Raw genomic sequence first — 19,750 nt, forward strand, 5'->3', positions numbered from 1 at the left:
CAAAGACTATCACTCAACCAGGAATAATATATTCTCTCCTTTGTGCTCCTATGGTTTGTTATCATACTTCTTTTATAGAAATTAACAGGTTGCTTTATAATTATAGCTTTGGGGACTGTATCTTCTACTAAGAAATATACCATCATAATAATCAAATATATCTGTTTAATATTCTTAAATCTTTTTTATTAACTGCATTTTTCATTAATGATGTCGAGCACTACAATAGTACTTGTGCCACATACTTTACAAATGTTCTAGATACATTATGGATTTGACTCTCACAATAAACCCATGATTTGGGGGTTAATATCACCCCCTTTTATACATAGGAGAAAACAGAATCAAAGAGAAATGAATTACCTGGCCAGAAGCTCCACAGTGGTGGAGTCAGGATTCCAATCCAAGTAGCCTCACCATAGATCCAGAGCTCTACAATCACTGCCCTATACAATTTCTAAGTACATAACACAGAAGTGAAGAGTTAAAATTAAATATGTTCTAAACTGAGGGTTGATGGGAGGTGGGAGGGAGGGGAGTTTGGGTGATGGGTATTGAGGAGGGCACCTTTTGGGATGAGTACTGGGTGTTGTATGGAAACCAATTTGACAATAAACTTCATATATTGAAAAAAAAATTTTTAAATTTAAAAATTTTAAAAAATTAAAAAATAATTAAAAAAAGAAAAAAAATAAAATTAAATATGTTCTTTCATGAGAGGTCTAAGGTATATTTTTGTTGGCCTACACAAACATATACCTTTTATCTAGGCATGAACTTAACTGTTTGTTTTCTTATCCATTCCTGAAACTAAGGAAAATATAATGGGACCAATCTGAGAGATCACTAGAGGCAAGAAAAAAATCATGTTAGGTCAAGTTTTTCCAGGCGTTATCCCAAGGAGATAAAATACTTGATAGTCTTTCTCTCTGAAAACCACCTTTTCATTTCAGTCATTTCTGTCTTTTCTGCATTAATTCCTCTCTCTGCTCCCTGCCACCAGCCATTCCCACCATCTCTCCCACAGAGCTGATAAGAAATACTTCCTCTCTCCCACAATACTGCCTTACCAAGACACATGGAAAGAAAATGTGATGAACATGTAAAAGCCTAAATCAGCATAAGAGCATGCAGACTCTACATCACGTGACCTCCTGGATTCTGGACCACAGAAGAACAGAATGCAGACAATGCCCAGAATTCAATGTAAGAAAGAGCTTGATGTGCCAATGTGACTGATCTCAGATGACCTAGTGAAACTTCCATTCCAAGCACACACTCCCACTTCATAATTCCCAAATGGGACCTCAAAGAATCCCAAAATTGGAAAGATCTTTGAAATCATCAAATTTTATATCATATATATTTAACAATAAAAAGAAATGAACAAATTTAACTCATAGCCTCATCCCTGGTGCACACCCCAAAAAGTACTCCATACCAAACCACCTCCTTTAAAATTAAAATTTGTGGCTTAAAGAAAGGAACTGACTTGCTCAACATCATATGCCTTGTGCCTTCCTTCCAGCCATATCACTTACCTGGCGTGGTTTTGTTCTGCCTTGGAACAAGGAATTGGGTCAGATGGATCTCAAGTGTACTCAAGTGCCTCTAGCTCAGCATGAAGGTAGTCACTCTGTTAGAATAACTCATTTTCAAGGCAGTGATCTGGTTCAGTGGGATGGAGCATTAGGTTCCTCTCTGGAAGTCATGATCGCTGGACGAGTAAGGTGCTTTGGCTAATACTCCCCACCTAGCTGATTTCTCACTGAAGGGTCCAGTGAGCACAGTTCATCACACTCAACTAAGCCCCTAAGAGTGGTGAAAATATTTAGAGCTTTTAATCAAACCTCCTCTATTTACAAATGAGGCAACAGACACTGAGAGAGATCAATTGCTTCCCAAAGCCACACACTAGATACGTGACAGGTTAATAACTTGGAAATCACTAAGCTACCTTCTGATGGCCCTGGGTAGTTGCTGCTACAGCAATTCAAGAATCAGGTCTTGTCCCCTAGAACAAAACACCATGTTCCTGGGGGCTTTTAGAAAACAAATGATGGCATCTAAGATGAATCACAGAAGAGGAAAGTTCAGAGGATCTGGATCTGGGTTGATATTTGGATAATATCTAAGAAACAAATAAAAGCCACAGAAATCAGCAAACTCAGAGAATTTAAGATGCTGTGTTTTATGTAGAAAACGTACCCACCGAGTCCAAGGATTCTGACTAAATGCTTAGATCCCTGAACTATTTAAAATAAACTAAGCCACACACTATAATCAAGGGAACAACTTCCCCATGGAATTTCTTTTCTCTCGGGTGAAACACTGCCAAATAAACTATGATTCGGAAAGGTTCAAAATCTGTTTCAATTAGTTTAGTGAGATTTCTGTGAAGTTTTTGCACCAAATAATGAGGTGCAAAAGAGAATACAGAAGAATAATAAACAGAAGAAAGTTGAAGGAAGGACATAAAGGGAATTTTTTTTTCCAGACTGAACTACTGAGAACAGAAAGGAGAATGAAGAGAGAGGAAAGTGAGGACTGCACAGGGGCCAGGACAGCTGGGCTCTAGTTCTGATCATAAATAATCTAGTAACTAACTTGAATGCGTCATTTACCTCTCCACTTCTCTCCCCCCCCCCCACCCCCAACCTTGTTCTGATTCTATATAAAATGACTGAGTGAGGCTGGATTATCCACACGGTATCTGCCAATGTGAACATTTATGGATTCATATATAGGTCACTGAGATCCTAGTTCCTCACCGTCTATCAGTCTCTGGCATATAGTGCATGTTCATTAAGTCATGTTGACTTAGTCCATACGACCCAAAGCAATCCACAGATTCAATGCAATCCCAATCATAATTCCAATGGCATTTTGCACAGAAATATAAAAAACAGTCCTAAAATTTGTATGGAAACAAATAGAACCCACTATAGTCAATTGTTAGAATAAATGAATTCAGTAAAGTTTCAAGATAAAAGATCAATATACAAAACTCAGTTGTGCATCTATATACTAATAATGGAACTATCTGAAAGAGAAATTAAGAAAAAAATCTCATTTATGATTGCATTTAAAGGTATACAATACTTGGGAATAATTTTAACCAAGTTGGTGGAAAGATCTATGCACTGAAAACTATAAGACACTGATGAAAACACTGGAGACACACATAAATTAGAAAATATTCCATTCTCATAGAAACAATAAATATTATTAAAATGTCCATACTACCCAAAGTAATCTACAAATTCAATGAAATCCCCATCATAATTCAAATGGCATTTTGCACAGAAATATAAAAATCTGACCTAAATTTGGCACAGAAACAAAGAAAACCTTCCAGAGCCAGAAAAATCTTCAGAAAGAACAAAGCTGGAAGCATCATTTTTATTTCAAACTTTATTACAAACACATAAATCAATAGAATAGAATAGAGAACCCAGGAACAAGCTCATGCATACATAGTATTTATGACAAGTCGCCAGGAGTATAAAATGGGGATAGGATAGTCTCCTCAATAAAAAGTGTTTGGAAATCAGGATAGCCACACACAAAAGAATGAAACTGGGTCCCTTCTTACCACACACATATATCAACTCAAATGGATTAAAGACTTGAACATAAGACTTGAAACCATATCGTGAATTTGAGCCCCACGTCAGGCTCTGCATTGATGGTGCAGAGCTTGCCTGGGATTCTCTCTCCCTCTCTCTCTCTGCCCCTCTCCTGCTCACCCTCTCAGTCTGTCAAAATAAATCATAAATAAACTTTAAAAAGCAAAAGACTGGAAATAAAAATCCTAAAAGAAAAATCGGGAGAATGCTCCTTGACATAGGTCCTGACCTATGGTTTTTTTGGATTTGACACCGATTTTAAAAAAGCAGAAATAAACAAGTGAGGCTACATCAAACTGAAATCTTATGCACTATAAAGGAAACCAACAACATGATAAAGCAACCTACAGAATGAGAGGAAATAGCTATAAATCCTATACCCGATAAAGGGTTGGTATCCAAAATATATAAATAACTTATTCAACTCAATAGTCAACACACACACACACACACACACACACACACACACACACACAATAAAATGTTGGGCAGAGAAATGAATAATGAATAGAAAGTTTTCCAAAGAAGACATACAAATAGTCAACAGGTACATGAAAAGGTACTCAATGACACTAATCATCAGAGAAATGCAAATGAAAACCACAATGAGCTACTGCTTCACACCTGGCTATTATCAAAAAAGACAAGAAATAACAAGTGTTGGTAAGGATGTAAGGAAAAGAGAACATTTGTGCACTGCTGGTGGGACTGTGAATTGGTACAGCCACTATGGAAAACAGTATGAACATTCCTTAAAAAGAATTAAAAATAGAATTCCTATATGCACCAGCAACCCTCCTTCTGGGTATTTATTCAAAGGAAGGAAAACAGTATATCGGGGAGGTATCTGCACTCCCATGTTTATTGTAGCATTATTCATAATAGCCAAGATAGGGAAACAACCTAATGGTTGTTAACAGATGATTGGATAAAGAAGATGCGACAGATATATAGATACATACATACACACATACACACACCCATACACACACTGGAATATTATTCAGCCATGAGAAAGAATGAAATCCTACCATTTCATCAACATGGGTTTTCCTTAAGGACATTATACTAAGTGAAATAAGTCATATAGTAAAAGACAAATACTGTATCACTTACACAAAATCTAAAAAAAAAAAAAAAAGTAAATCTAAGAAAACTCGGAGAAACAGCAAAATAGTGGGTATGAGGGGCGAGGTGATAAAAGAAACAGAGATATTGTCAAAGGGTACAAACTTTCAGTTATAATGTCAAAGGGTACAAACTTTCAGTTATAATGTCAAAGGGTACAAACTTTCAGTTATAAGATTAACAAGCTCTGGAGATCTAATCCAGAGCATGGTGATATAGTTAATAATACTGTTTTATATAGTTGAAAGGTGCTAAGAGTAACTCTTAAATGTTCTTACACAAAAAAGAAATGATAAATGTGTCACGGGATGGAGGTGTTTGCTAACGCTATGGTGGTAATCTATTTACAATATATAAATGTATCAAACCAACACCTGGTATGCCTTAAATTTACACAATGTCATAAACTACATGTAAATAAATCTGGAAAAAATAAAGATGCTATTTATAATAGCAGCAAAGCCATAATGTTCCTAAGAATACATCTAATCAAAGGAGCTGGGTGCAGCAATTTATCAACCTGATTTAAAACATTAAACACCACCAAAATAAAGAACATGACAAAGAATGTCAAGGTGTGTTCAGAACCTTGTCCAGATCTCTGTCCTTTTTTTTTTAACCCACAACCCTTTATATACTTTGCCAACAATTAACACATATCGTCTTGGGGCTGGAGTCAATTTTCCCTATATTAATACACAGACATAAGTATCTGGGAATTTATGCCTCAACCCAAACTCAGAGAAGCCCTTAGCTAATGTCTAAACAGTCTGGGAGTATCAAAACTCCACTCACTTGCTTCTAATCACACTCCAGGCATAATTTACACTCCAGAGTTCTCCTGCAAAATCAGTCTGAAAGGACCCTCCGCTGGAATTCACCTGAAACTGCATCCTTGTTCATATTTCTCTCTGTCCTGCTTCCTCTACTCCCTTAACAGTTTTCCTGGGAACAAATGTTTCATAAATCACTTATTAGTCACAGAACTCTATGCCTTTAGATTTTTCAGAAGACTTTGTTTACATTAACACATAAGCAAATCAGAGTTACCCCAATGTAAGTTCTTCCCAAAGATCTATAGAACAATACAATTCAAAACAAAATCCCAGTAAGTTATTTTGTAGAATGTGACAATTTAGATTTACAACTGTCTAGAAAATAAAGACTCAAAACAGACAAGATATTCTTTTTTTAATGTTTATTTATTCAAATATTTATTTTATTTTATTTTTTAGAGAGAGCACAAGGAGGAGAGGAGAGCAGAGGGAGAGAGAGAGAATGCAGGCTCTATGTTCCGCATGGAGCCTGACACGAGGCTCAATCCCACGATCCTGGGATCATGACCTGAGCTGAAATCAAGAGTTGGACACTCAACCTACTGAGCCACCCAGGTGCCCCAATGTGTATTTATTTTTGAGAGAGAGACAGAGTGTGAACACAGAACAAGATATTGTTTAAAAAATAGAATTAGAGAAACTTGTCCTACCGGATATCAAGACATAAATTATAGTAATTAAAAGAGTGTAGGTTTGGTCCAGAAACAAACTCATGAAAATACAGAAACTTGGGGCGCCTGGGTGGCTCAGTCGGTTGAGCGTCCGACTTCGGCTCAGGTCATGATCTCGCGGCCCGTGAGTTCGAGCCCTGCGTGGGGCTCTGTGCTGACAGCTCAGAGCCTGGATCCTGCTTCGGACTCTGTGTGTCTCTCTCTCTGACCCTCCCCCATTCATGCTCTATCTCTCTCTGTCTCAAAAATAAAAAACATTAAAAAAATTTTAAGGGGCGCCTGGGTGGCTTGGTCAGTTAAGCGTCCTCCTTCGGCTCAGGTCATGATCTGGCGGTGCATGGGTTCGAGCCCCATGTGGGTCTCTGTGCTGACAGGCTCAGAGCCTGTTTCAGATTCTGTGTCTCCCTCTCTCTCTGCCCCTCCCCTGTTCATGCTCTGTCTCTCTCTGTCTCAAATATAAATAAACGTTAAAAAAAAATTTAGAAAAAATAAAAAAATTTAAAAAATTTTTTAAAATTTAAAAAAAAAAGAAAGAAAATACAGAAACTTGATATATGTCAGAAGTGGCACTGTAGATGAATGGAGAAAAGGACTATTCAATAAATGATGATGGAATATTTGGTTTTCCATAAGGGAAAAAATAAAATTGAATCCTTTCCTCCACAATGCCCAATAATCAATTTTAAGTAAAATAAGAAATTAAGTAAAAAGGCACAACTTTAAAATTCTGGAATATCAATTAATATCACCCTGACCTTGACCTAAGAAACTATTTCTTAAGGCACAGAAAGCACTAACTAACAATAATGGAAATTTAAAACAAAAATGATAAACACAGCATAAAGCGAAAAGACAAGTTATGAGCTAAACTTATCATCAACATATCTGACAGAACATTAGCCAAAATATACACAAAACACTTAGAAACCCATTTTTTTTCATTCAAGAAACTCAAGAGAACAACAAGCAAAAGATAATAATTGACAATTCACAGGGGAAAAAAGCAGCAGGTAGGACAAGAACCATGAAAATATTCTCAACCTCATTAGTAATCAGGAATTACATGCCACATATACCCTCTAGATTGGCAAAACCATTCAGAAGTCTTGGCAATACTACGCGTTGGCAAGAATGTACATCAACAAAATCTCTTATGCATTACTAGTGGGAATGAATACTACCACCACCGTTTGTTTTCAAAAGCAAGTTGGCATTTTCGTTGTAAAGTTGAACATTTGCATACTCTTTAACACAGCAATTCCATCCCCAGGTATCTATCACAGGTGAACTTCTCCACATATTCAAAAACGCTCACAAAAGCACTCTTAGCATGAAAACAACCAAGGTAGATTGACAGAACAGGAAAATATTACATATTCTCCCAATGGAATATTGTATACTGGGACAAACGGTGAAATACGGCGACAGGCAAAAACACGGATGAATCTCTGAAATTCATTCACGTTGAGGGGAAAAAAGCAAGTCCAGGAGACAATACGTGTATAACAGCGTTTTTATAAAATGAGAAACAAGCAAAACTGAATAAGTATTGTTAAGGCATATAGCCACATGTTGGAATATTTTCATAAAGTAAGGAAACTGAAAGCCTATCTTCAGTATATTGGTTATCATTTGTGAGAAACAGAATAGAGGAGAAGCACACAGATACAAATTACTGGGATCGTTTTGGTGCTTGATTGGATATCAAATTCATGGATGTCCACTAAATAATTATGTTTACAATGCGTGTGTCATGCGTTCCTTTGTCTCAAATATTTTTAAAGGCAGGTAAGAAAAAAATACTTTTTTTAATGTTTTATTTATTTTTTGAGAAAGAGAGCATAAGGGGGGGGTGGTGCAGAGAGAGAAGGGAACCAAGGATCCGAAGCGGGCTCTGTACTGACAGGCTGACAGCAGAGAGCCTAATGTGGGGCTCACGAAACACAAGATCATGACCCAAGCTGAAGTCAGACGCTCAACCAACGGAGCCACCCAGGTGCCCAAAAATTACTTTCATGAAGGATATCTGCCTGAGGGCGGGGGGCGGGGTGCATTTGACTTCTAGTCCACTTTCCTTTTCTGCCTTCACTGCAGGTGCTTCCAACCTCCAAGGGGTTCATGGTCCTTTCCCCAAAACCACAGCTCCCACAACATCCGTTGTCTACTCTCTCTCCAATGAGGCAGAAGAAATAAATGTGCAGTAAAAATTACATGTTGTTTACATTTGGAATTAAGCAGTCCTCCAGGGAGACTCCGTACTGGAGGGTGAATGAAAGTTGAGGGAAAAAAGGTTATTCAATGGCGTTTAAAGAAAGCATAAGAGCGAGTGGCTTCAGGGTCCAGCCAAGAAGCTTCATCTATTTACAACTACCAGAATATCTGTACTAGGAACATTAAAATGGGGTTTCACTGAGGGAAGAGGAGTAACTGGGAAACAATGAGATCTTCTTAATTTGATGGTGTTTTCTATGGTGATCAGGGCACTAACTAGCAATTAGAAGTCCTTGTATGTGACTCCATATAAGTAATTTGGCCTGTGTCTCTCTACACTTGCATTTATCTTCAAACCTGAACAGACATACATGTTCCTATTCTTCCAAGGACTTTTAAAGGAATCATTTATTCAACACAGATAAAGCTGATCTATGAAAACGTCTCAGGATAGTGTGCTTTTGAGGGGTCCACTGCTGTTTTATTGCTATTATTCTCATAGTCAAGATGAACATTTGTACTTAGATTAGGCATCAGACGGAACGGAGTTTTTCAACACTGCCATCCTCACCCAAACCTGATCACACTTCTGAGGAGTATGTCAACTTCATGAGGTTGTCCTCACAGCTAAAGTGGTTAATACAGTCAAAACAGGGAGAACAGGGATTCCAGTCGGGTTCCCACTGAAGGAGCTTGGAAGTCTCCACTCCATCCTAAGCAAAAAAAAGCTGAACAGACTGAAAAGCCAACAACTCCTCTTGGGTCCGTAAGAGGGAGTACACAGGGCAAACTGCTGCCCCCCCAAGACTAGGGAGAAGACGGGGGAACACAGGGGTTGCAGCCTCCCAGAGCAGAGATGCACACGAGGAAACCACAGCAGGGATCAGGGCCGGGGTAGGAAAAGCTGAACTATCATCAATGAAGCGCGGGTGGCTCAGCATGAACAAGTCTGGGAGTTAAAAACCCCAGAAAACCCAGTAAGGAGGCCGCCCACAATATTGCGAGATTTACCTACAGGAGCTCGACCAGGTGCCCACGGTAAATATCAGAGAAAAATCCCCTCGTACTTCCAGCAGGGAGCGGAAAAGAAAAAGGAACCGTGTTTAAATGCACCAGAACTCCTATTCTTCACAAGGCCCGCACTCAGGGGAAACTAGTCAACCAGCACTAACCTGGGGGAAGGGGGAACACCCAGCTCCTGTCAGCTGCAGACACCCTCTCTGAGGGGAGAGAAAACAAAACTGCGAAACTCTTGTGAAGTTCACGGTCCAGAGACAGAGACTCACTAAAAACACTTAGAATAGAGTCTGGCATACTGGAAGAATTCAGTAACAGTAACTTTTATCAGCCACGTAAATGTCAGTTTCATGAATGCAAAGATTTTGTCAGCTGCTTTTCTGCTGTCCCTCTAGCTCCTACCCAGGAAAGGCACCAGGGCCATGGTCTGGGGCCTGGGCCCCTCCTTCCTTCCGTCCTTCCCCCACCTTCCCAGCCAGGTGGAAAGTTTAGTCTCTGAACCTCCAAAGTAAGGACACAGGGCAGAAAGGAAGGGGGACTGGGAAGTAGCAAAAAGCCCAGGACCTGTTCCTTGTGGACCTGCCCCCAACCCCACCGCAGCCTGCCGAAAATAGGGGGTGGGGGGGGGGGGGGGACAGCCAACGCTGAGGGCCACAGTCTCCCGTACACCTTCACCTCACCCCAGGCTCCACCCTAATCCACACTCTCACCTCAGAGGACTTTGTTTTGTTCCCCAAATTCAGCCACCGCTCTGAGGAAGGGCTGGGCGGCCTGCATTGAATAAACTCAAAGCCAGATGGAAAAAAATAAAAATAAAAGAATGTACTTACCACATGTTAAGTCATCGATAAACATTTGAGAAGCGAATTAATCCACCTGGCATTTAGGAGAGTAGTCAGGGTTTTAGGACAAAGGGAAGGAAACAGGACCACAGCATAAACAGTGTGGGAGCGACCTCTGCACAACAGACTTTCATATAGGACTTTACAAAGCAACTTTCGAAGACGCTGAAGCGCTCGTATTGTTACTGTCTCCATTTGAAAATGAGGAAATTGACACCCAACAGGGGTGAATGACCCGTGAATGGTTAATTGTTGCAGGAGGTCATTGAGAGGTCACGACTGCTGGTTGGCCCTCAAGCTGTATCCAAAGAATTGGCGGATCCCCACCAGCCCCTCTCCAATGAACGTTCTCTCTGCCCACCTTCCCTCAGCCGCTTCCGGGCACTCACCTTGAGGGTGTAAGGAGTTATTGAAACCATCTGGACTAATGGTCTCTGTATAACCTTTTAAGATAATGGCAGCAGGTGCGGAAATCTACTGGTCTGGGTCCCACTTAAGACAGCGTCCTATGTAACTTATTAAACCTGCTCATTAAACCTGCCCCTACTGATCTGGAGCGGCCTGCCTCTTTCTTTGGCCTCTCCCTGCCCGAAGGGCGGTTTGCAAACCAACATTAATTAAGCAAGATGTCCAGTGCAGCCCTCCTAATCCATTCTGCATAAACTTTCCCTCTAGCAGCGAAACGAAGGAAGACAGAAGGGGATAAATGGGAGCTGATGAAATTACGAAGTGGGGTTCATGAGCAAACGGCTAAGAAAGAATTCTTGAGACATTTTGGTGCAAAAAGGTGATTTTATTATAGCACAGGGACAGGACCCCTGGGCAGAAAGAGCTGCACTGGGGTTATGAGGAGTGACTCATAGACTTTTAAGTTTGTGGAGGGAGAGGGGGGGAGGATAGAGATAGTTTCAAAGGAATTTCTGTATGGTGAAAGCAGGGCCTTACAAGACCCTGAAGATTTAGCTATTGTCAAGGTAACGTTGCCTTTAATTTTTAATGAAATGTAGACATTAAAGCAGCAAGAAATTCCTTGAGGCAGTTATTCACTGTAGGTCTCTGGTATCTATCAGTGCAATGCAAGCCGTAAGGAGATTTAATTTACTACATTTTTCTTGTCTTTGTTTTCCTCATCAGGAGCCACAGTCCCTGCTCTGCTGGAGAGAGAAAAGTGCTGACAACTTGCCTTCCCTGGCTCTGTTCTCCATCCTCACTGGTCACCACCAATCCTTGGTCCTTCAAAACTTCCTGGTCCATCCTACCCAGTGTCCATTCACTCAGTTGTTAACCTTAAAAATAAAACTGCCCGTTATCTTACCAGCAAAAACCGGTTTAAAGGGGAATAGCACAGAATTGCAACCCAGAATTAGATAACCATGGGAAACCACAGACAAATCCCTGAAATTAAGGAAAGGAACACTCTTTTATAGAGGAAGGGGGGGTGGGGGGCAGTGGCTGTTCTAAACACAAAATTCATTGGAGTAAACCGGGAGTTCTCAGCATAGTGTCTTCATTGGCTGAGCTGTGGCCGTCTCTCATTTGCTGGGCTGCTGCCTGGAGCAGAGCGGACTTTCTTCCTCCTGCAGGGATAGTAAAGCTGTATGGGCTTCTAACGTCCTCTTTTCCTGTGGACTCTGCTTTTGAGGACCGTGGTGATAGGGCATGAGTGCTCCCCCTGCTGGCCTCCTGACTCCATTTCAGTGAGGACCCCCTGTATTAATTTTCACACGGTCTTTGTCAAGATGTTCTGAGGTGAGGAGTGCCCTGAAAGTGGACCTAGGGGACCTACATTCTGGTCACCACCTGGCTCAGGGTCTATTTGGTGACTTGGGGTCAATCCTGTAACCTCTCTACACTTATTTATTCATCTGCCGGCTGAGAGCATGAAATGAAGGACCACAAATAAAGTGCCTTGGAGGTCATGAGAGAATAAATGTCACTGAGCACTATGGTAGCCACAATAAAGGAATTATGTAGTAGTATTCTCCATGGTTGTAGATGAGCCACTCAGCCTTCCTGGAGGTTCCCTCAATTATAGACCTCACAGGTTTCCTGAATGAGCCCTTCGGTATCACTAAGAGCCTCCTGGACTGTGATCCTCTTGTGGGGTAGAGGTTACATCTTACTTTTATCCGTATCCCCAATGCCTCACTGACTGCAGACAATAAATACTTAATGAATGAAAGGTTGAAGGAATATGTGGGATTATTATTATTACACAGTTGTCATTACAAGCATTAAATTGGAGATGCTACAAGATGGGAAGTCTCCCAAGTTCCAGGCTGAATGAGATTCCCCGGACTGTCACTTCTCCCCTGTACTCCCTTGTACCCTAAACAGTTTCCTCATGGCATTTTTCACCTCATTATTCCTCAACGTGTAGATCAGAGGGTTCAGCAAAGGTGGCATGACGATGTTAAAGAGGATGACAAGTTTGTCAGCAGCCAGGGTGGTGGAGGGACGAATGTACATGAACATGGGGGGCACGAGGACCAAAATGACTGTGATGATGTGTGAGCCACATGTGGACAGAGCCTTGCACCGGCCCTCAGATGACTGGCGTCTCAGGTTCAATAAGATGACCACATAGGAGATGATAAGAATGATAAAGGACACCAAAGAGATCATGCCACTGTTGGCCACCACAATGAGCCCCACCACATAGGTGTCTGCACAGGCCAGCTTCAGCAAGGGATGAACATCACAGAAGAAGTTGTCAATCTCATTGGGCCCACAAAAGGGCAGCTGGACTGTCAGGAGTGTCTGTAGGATGGAATGCAGGAAGCCAGCCACCCAGGAGGCCCCGGCCAGCAAGCCACACTTCCACTGACCCATGAGGGTTGTGTAGTGCAGGGGCCTACAGATGGCCACATAGCGGTCATAGGCCATGGCTGTGAGGAGGAATATCTCAGTGCCACCAAAGAAGTGGGCAGAAAAGAGCTGGGTCATGCAGCCATTGAAGGAGATGGTCTTACGCTCCACAAAAGTGTCTGCGATCATCTTGGGTGTGGTAGCAGATGGATAGCACATGTCGGCAAAAGAGAGGTGGCTGAGGAAGAAATACATGGGAGCCTTCAGGGTCTTGCTTGCATTGATGGTGATGATGACCAGAAGGTTCCCCAGGATAGTGAGTACATGGAAGAGGGAGAAGACCACGAAGCACACATGCTGCATCTCCCTGCTCTGGAAAAGGCCGAACAACACAAATTCAGTCACGTTGTTCTTGGTTCCCATGGCTTCCCTGAGCACAAAAAAAGTAGTTAGCTCTGCAAGAACACAAATTATGTGATATAAGAAAGTTTTGTCAATCCAGGGAATCAGAAAACTGTTTTCAGGTCTAAATGATTCTAACACTGGACCTGTTTGAGGAGAGGGGCCAAGATGGCAGAGGAGCATGGAAGTTTTTTGCTTCTCTTGTCCCTGAAATGCAGCTAGATCAACACCAAACCATCTTGCACACCTAGAAAATTGATCTGAGGAGTAACACAACATTCTGCACAACTTGAACTTGGCAGGTACACAACAAGGAGAAGTAAACTGGGGGAGAGAGAAGCCATGGAGAATAGGGAGCTATTTTTGCTTGCGGAGAGAATAGGGAGACAGGGCGGGGGGGAGGGGGGAGCAGTACAGGAAAAGCACTCACCCTGAAAGCAGATGGAGAGTAAGAGAAGGAGTGGAAGCACCCATAAGGGACTTAACAAGAAAGGCAGAAAAGAGAAAGGAGAAAGGAGAAAGTTTAAATACCATTAAGACTCTACAAACAGAGGAGCACAGAGTCTGAAACTCTGCAGCTCGATACCTGGAAGAGCTCTGGTGGGAAGGGCAAATCCCCAGGAGCAGACAGCATGGGCCAAGGGGTCTTCAGGCCACATGGGGAGAGGCAGTTCACCTGCTGAGAGGACATTTGGTAGAGGCTGTGGCTGCTCCCAACAGGCAAAGGTCTCAGCAGACTTCAGATAACAGCCATGTTTGCTGGTGTGTGAACACGGACATTAAAAGCCAATGAAGCCTGGTGCCAGATGTGTGTTGTGATTTAACATAATCCCTGAAACACTGCTGCTACATGATCCCATGAACTTTTTCCTGGGGTGGGGTGGCAGTCTCTGGGCATCTGTACCAGTGCAGTCACTCAAATGTTCCTGGGGCAAGCTGGCACCCAGCCATTGCTTGGCAAAACCCTCCCCCAGAGGATGTGAGCAGGTCAAAGCTGCAGGATCCTGAGAAGTGAGGGGTTTGGAAACACAGCCCCATCTAAGATAAAACTCGGGAAGGAGGTGCTGCCTGGCAGGCTGATGGCTTAGTTGCAGGCAGTGTGGAAGCAAGGAGTGGATGGAAGCCAGAGATAAAGGAGGGGTGCACAATTGCCAGTGGGTAAGAGCAGAGAGTTCTGATACTAGAGACTGGGTAGCTGAGATGCCATTTTCACCTCTCCCATGCATGCACATACACAGGTACACAACAGGGCCACAGTGATCAACCCCAGTAAGCTAAGCAGTGCCATCAAATAGAGAATGGAGCCATTACACCAAGCCCCATTCAACTTCACCAACCACACTCTACAAGAACAGCACAAGTCTCTCCACCCCCTTAGTTTATGGACTATAAAGTGCTTCATTGTTTTATTTCTAGGGGAAATGACATAATTTCAACCATATTTCATTCTGTTTGCTGGTTCATCTATTCAACTTTTTTACTTTTTATTAATCCTGAATATAGAAAGAGAAAAAAATTATTTTTATTTTCTGTTTTTATAAAAAAGATTTTTGTTTCCACTATATTTTTTACTTTTGTAAATCTTTTTTATTCTATTTTACTTTCGTCATTTAATTTTATTCTATTTTATTGTATTCATCTTTTTAAATTATCAAATGTTTTCCTTTTTTTTTTTCCTTTTCTTTTCTTTCTCTTGTTTCTGTATTCTACCAAGCTTCAACCAAAGCACGCCTAGGACCTAGAATCAAAGTTGTATTTGATTTTTTGTGTTGTTTTTAATTTTAATTTTTTTTTAATTTTATTAATTCTTTTTCTTCCTCCAAAATGACAAAATGAAGGAATTCACCCCAAAAGAAAGAACAGGAAGAAATGACAGCTAGGGACTTAATCAACAAAGATACAAGCAAGATGTCTGAACCAGAATTTAGAAGCCTGATAATAAGAATACTAGCTCGGGTGAAAAAAGCATAGAATCCCCTTCTGCAGCAATATAAGAAATAAAATCTAGTCAAGACGAAAGTAAAATTGCTATAACCGAGATGCAATTGTGAATAGATGTCATGGTGACAAGGCTGGATGAAGCAGAGCAGCAAATCAGCACTATAGAGGACAAATTAGGAGAATAATGAAGCAGAAAAAAAGATGGAAACTAAGGCAAAAGAGCACAATATAAGAATTAGAGAACTCAATGACTCATTAAAAAGGAACAACATCCGAATCATAGGGGCCCCAGAAGATGAAGAGAGAGAAAAAAGGGTAGAAGGGCTATGTGAGCAAATGATAGCAGAAAACTTTCCTAACCTAGGGAAAGACACAGACATCAAAATCCAGGAAGCACAGAGAACTCGCATTAGATTCAACAAAAACTGACCACCACCAAGGCATATCAAAGTCAACTTCACAAAAACTCAGGCAAGGAAAGAATCATGAAAGCAGCAAGGGGAAAAAAAGTCCTTAACCTATAAGGGAAAACAGATCAGATTCACAGCAGACCTATCCACAGAAACTTGGCAAGCCAGAAAGAAGTGACAGGATATATTCAATGTGCTGAAGAGGAAAAATATGCAGCCAAGAATTCTTTATCCAGCAAAGCTGTCATTCAAAACAGAAGGAGAGATAAAAGTTTTCCAGACAAACAAAAACTAAAGGAGTTTGTGACCACTAAACCAGCCCTGCAAGAAATTTTAAGGGGGACTCTCTGAGGGAAGAAAAGACGAAACAAAACCAAAAGACCAAAAGCAACAAAGACTAGAAAGGACCAGAGAACACCACCAGAAACTTCAACTCTATAAGCCACCCTGGTGCTAAATTATATCTTTCAGGGCTCACTCTAAACATCAATGAACTAAACGCTACAATCAAAAGAAACAGGGTAATATAATGGATAGGAAAACAAGATCCATCTAGAGGGTATTATGCTAAGCGAAATTAATCAGAGAAAGACAAATATCATATGACTTCACTCATATGAGGACTTTAAGATACAAAACAGATAAACATAAGGGGAGGGAAGCAAAAATAATATAAAAACAGGATGAGAACAAACATAAGAGACTCTTAAATATGGAAAACAAATAGAGGATTACTGGAGGGGCTGTGGGAGGGGGGATGGGATAAATGGGTAAGGGGCATTAAGGAATCTACTCCTGAAATCATTGCTGCACTATATGCTAATTAACTTGGATGTAAACTAAAAAAATAAATCAAAGAAAAATACCAAAAAAAAAGAAAGAAAGAAAACAAGATCCATCTATATGCTGTTTACAACAGACACATTTTAGACCTACAGATACCTTCAGCATGAAAGTATGGGGATGGAGAAAGTATGGGGATTATGCTAATGGTAGCTAAAAGAAAGCCAGATTTGTCATACTTATATCAGACGATCTAGATTTTAAAATCAAGACTGTAACAAGAGATGAAAGGAATTATATCATAATTAAGGGGTCTATCCACCAAGAAGATCTAATAATTGTAAACATTTATGTCCCAAACTTGAACACCCAAATATATCAATTAATCACCAACATACAGAAACTCATTGGTAATAATACCATAATAGTAGGGGATTTCAACATCCCACTTACAGCAACAGACAGAAAATCAACAAGGAAACGATGGCTTTGAATGACACACTGGACTGGATGGACTTAACAGATATATTCAGAACATTTCATCCTAAAGCAGCACAATACACATTCTTTTCAAATGCACATGGAACGTTCTCCAGAATAGATCCCATACTGGGACACAAATCAGCCCTCAACAAATACAAAACGATTGAGATCATACTATGCATATTTTGAGACCACAATGCTATGAAACTAGAAATCAACCACAAGAAAAAATTTGGAAAGACAACAAATACCTGGAGACTAAAGACCATCCTACTAAAGAAAAAATAGGCTAACCAAGAAGTTAAAGAGTAAATTAAAAAGTACATGGAAGTTAATGAAAATGAAAACACGACACCCCAAACCTCTGGGAGGCAGTCATAAGAAGGAAGAACATAGCAATCCAGGCCTTCCTAAACAAGGAAAAAAGGTCTCAGATACACAACTTAACTTTATACCTTAAAGACCTGGGAAAAGAACAGCAAATAAAACCCCAAACCAGCAGAAGACAGGAAATAATAAAGATTAGAACAGAAATCAAGGCAATCAAAATCAAAAGAATAGAACAGATCAATGAAACCAGGATCTGTTTCTTTGAAAGAATTAACAAAATTGATAAACCCCTAGCCAGTTTGGTCAAAAAGAAAATGGAAAGGACCCAAATAAATATAATCAAGAATTAAAGAGGGGAGATCACAACCAACACTGCAGAAATACAAACAATAGTAAGAGAATATTATGAGCAATTATATGCAAATAAATTAGTCAGTCTGGAAGAATTGGACAAATTCCTAGAAACATATAAACTACCAAAACTGAAACAAGAAGAAATAGAACATTTGAACAGACCCATAAACAGTAAAAATAAAATCAAGTTAGTAATCAAAAATCTCCCAAAAAACAAGAGTCCAGGGCCAGATGGACATTTAAAGAAGAGTTAACACCTATTCTTTTGAAGCTGTTCCAAAAAATAGAAATGGAAGGAAAACTTCCAAAGTCATTCTGTGAAGCCAGCATTACCTTGATTCCAAAACCAGACAAAGATCCCACTAAAAAGGAGAACTACAGACCAATTTCCCTGATGAACATGGATGCAAAAATCCTCAACAAGATACTAGCTAACTGGATTCAACAATACATTAAAATAATTATTCACCATGGACAAGTGGGATTTATTCCTGGGATGCAGGGCTGGTTCAATATCTGCAAAACAATGTGATACATCATATCAATAAAAGAAAGGATAAGGACCACATGATCCTCTCAATAGATGCAGAGAAAGCATTTGACAAAATACAGCATCTTTTCTTGATAAAAACCCTCAAGAAAGTAGGGATAGAAGGATCATACCTTAAGATCATAAAAGCTACATATGAAAGACCCACCACTATTATCATCCTCACGGGGGAAAAACTGACAGCTTTTCCCCTAAGGTCAGGAACACAACAGGGATGTCCACTCTTGCCACTGTTATTTAACATAGTACTGGACGTCTTAGCCTCAGCAATCAGACAAACAAAGGAATAAAAGGCATCCAAATCAGCAAGGAGGAAGTCAAATTTTCTCCCTTCACAGATGACATGATACTTTATATGGAAAACCCAGAAGATTCCACAAAAAAAAATTGCTAGAACTGATCCATGCATTCAGCAAAGTTGAAGGATATAAAATCAATACACAGAGATTGGTTGCATTTCTATACACCAATAATGAAGCAACAGAAAGAGAAATCAAGGAATCGATCCCATTTACAATTGTACCAAAACCCACAAAATACCTAGGAATAAACAAAACCAAAGAGGTGAAAAATCTATACACTGAAAACTATAGAAATCTTATGAAAGAAATTAAAGGAAACAAAAAAATGGAAAAATATTTCATGCTTCTGGATAGGAAGAACAAATATCGTTAAAATGTTGATACTACCCATGGGGCGCCTGGGTGGCGCAGTCAGTTAAGCGTCCGACTTCAGCCAGGTCACGATCTCGCGGTCCGTGAGTTCAAGCCCCGCGTCAGGCTCTGGGCTGATGGCTCGGAGCCGGGAGCCTGTTTCCGATTCTGTGTCTCCCTCTCTCTCTGACCCTCCCCGTTCATGCTCTGTCTCTCTCTGTCCCAAAAATAAATTAAAAAAAAAATGTTGATACTACCCAAAGCAATCTATATATTCAATGCAATACCTATCAAAATAACACCAGCATTCTCCATAGAGCTAGAACAAACAATCCTAAAATTTGTATGGAACCATAAAAGACCCCGAATAGTCAAAGCAATCCTGAAAAAGAATACCAAAGCTAGAGGCATCACATTCCCAGACTTCAAGATGTATTACAAAGCTATAATCATCCAGACAGTATACTAATGGCACAAAAACAGACACTTAGATCAATGGAACAGAATACAGAACCCAGAAATGGAACCAGAAACCTATGGCCAACTAATCTTTGACAAAGCAGGAAAGAATATCCAATGGAATAAAGATAGTATCTTCAGCAAATGGTGCTGGGAAAACTGGACAGTGCATGCAGAAAATTAACCTGGACCACTTTCTTACACCATACACAAAAATAAACTCAAAATGGATGAAAGACCTAA

At 40.3% G+C, this 19,750-nt stretch overlaps 1 protein-coding gene across 1 annotated transcript; it reads right to left on the reverse strand.

The window, feature by feature from the left end:
* Positions 1-12,561: 12,561 nt before the first annotated feature.
* Positions 12,562-13,565, reverse strand: LOC132662479 (olfactory receptor 4S1). Its single transcript, XM_060607930.3, has one exon. The coding sequence runs from the start codon at positions 13,563-13,565 to the stop codon at positions 12,636-12,638; it is 930 nt and encodes a 309-aa protein (XP_060463913.3). The 3' UTR covers positions 12,562-12,635.
* Between the last annotated feature and the right edge of the window lie 6,185 nt (positions 13,566-19,750).

Source organism: Panthera onca, chromosome D1 (assembly GCF_046562875.1).
Source record: "Panthera onca isolate mPanOnc1 chromosome D1, mPanOnc1 haplotype 2, whole genome shotgun sequence".
Classification (NCBI taxonomy): domain Eukaryota; kingdom Metazoa; phylum Chordata; class Mammalia; order Carnivora; family Felidae; genus Panthera; species Panthera onca.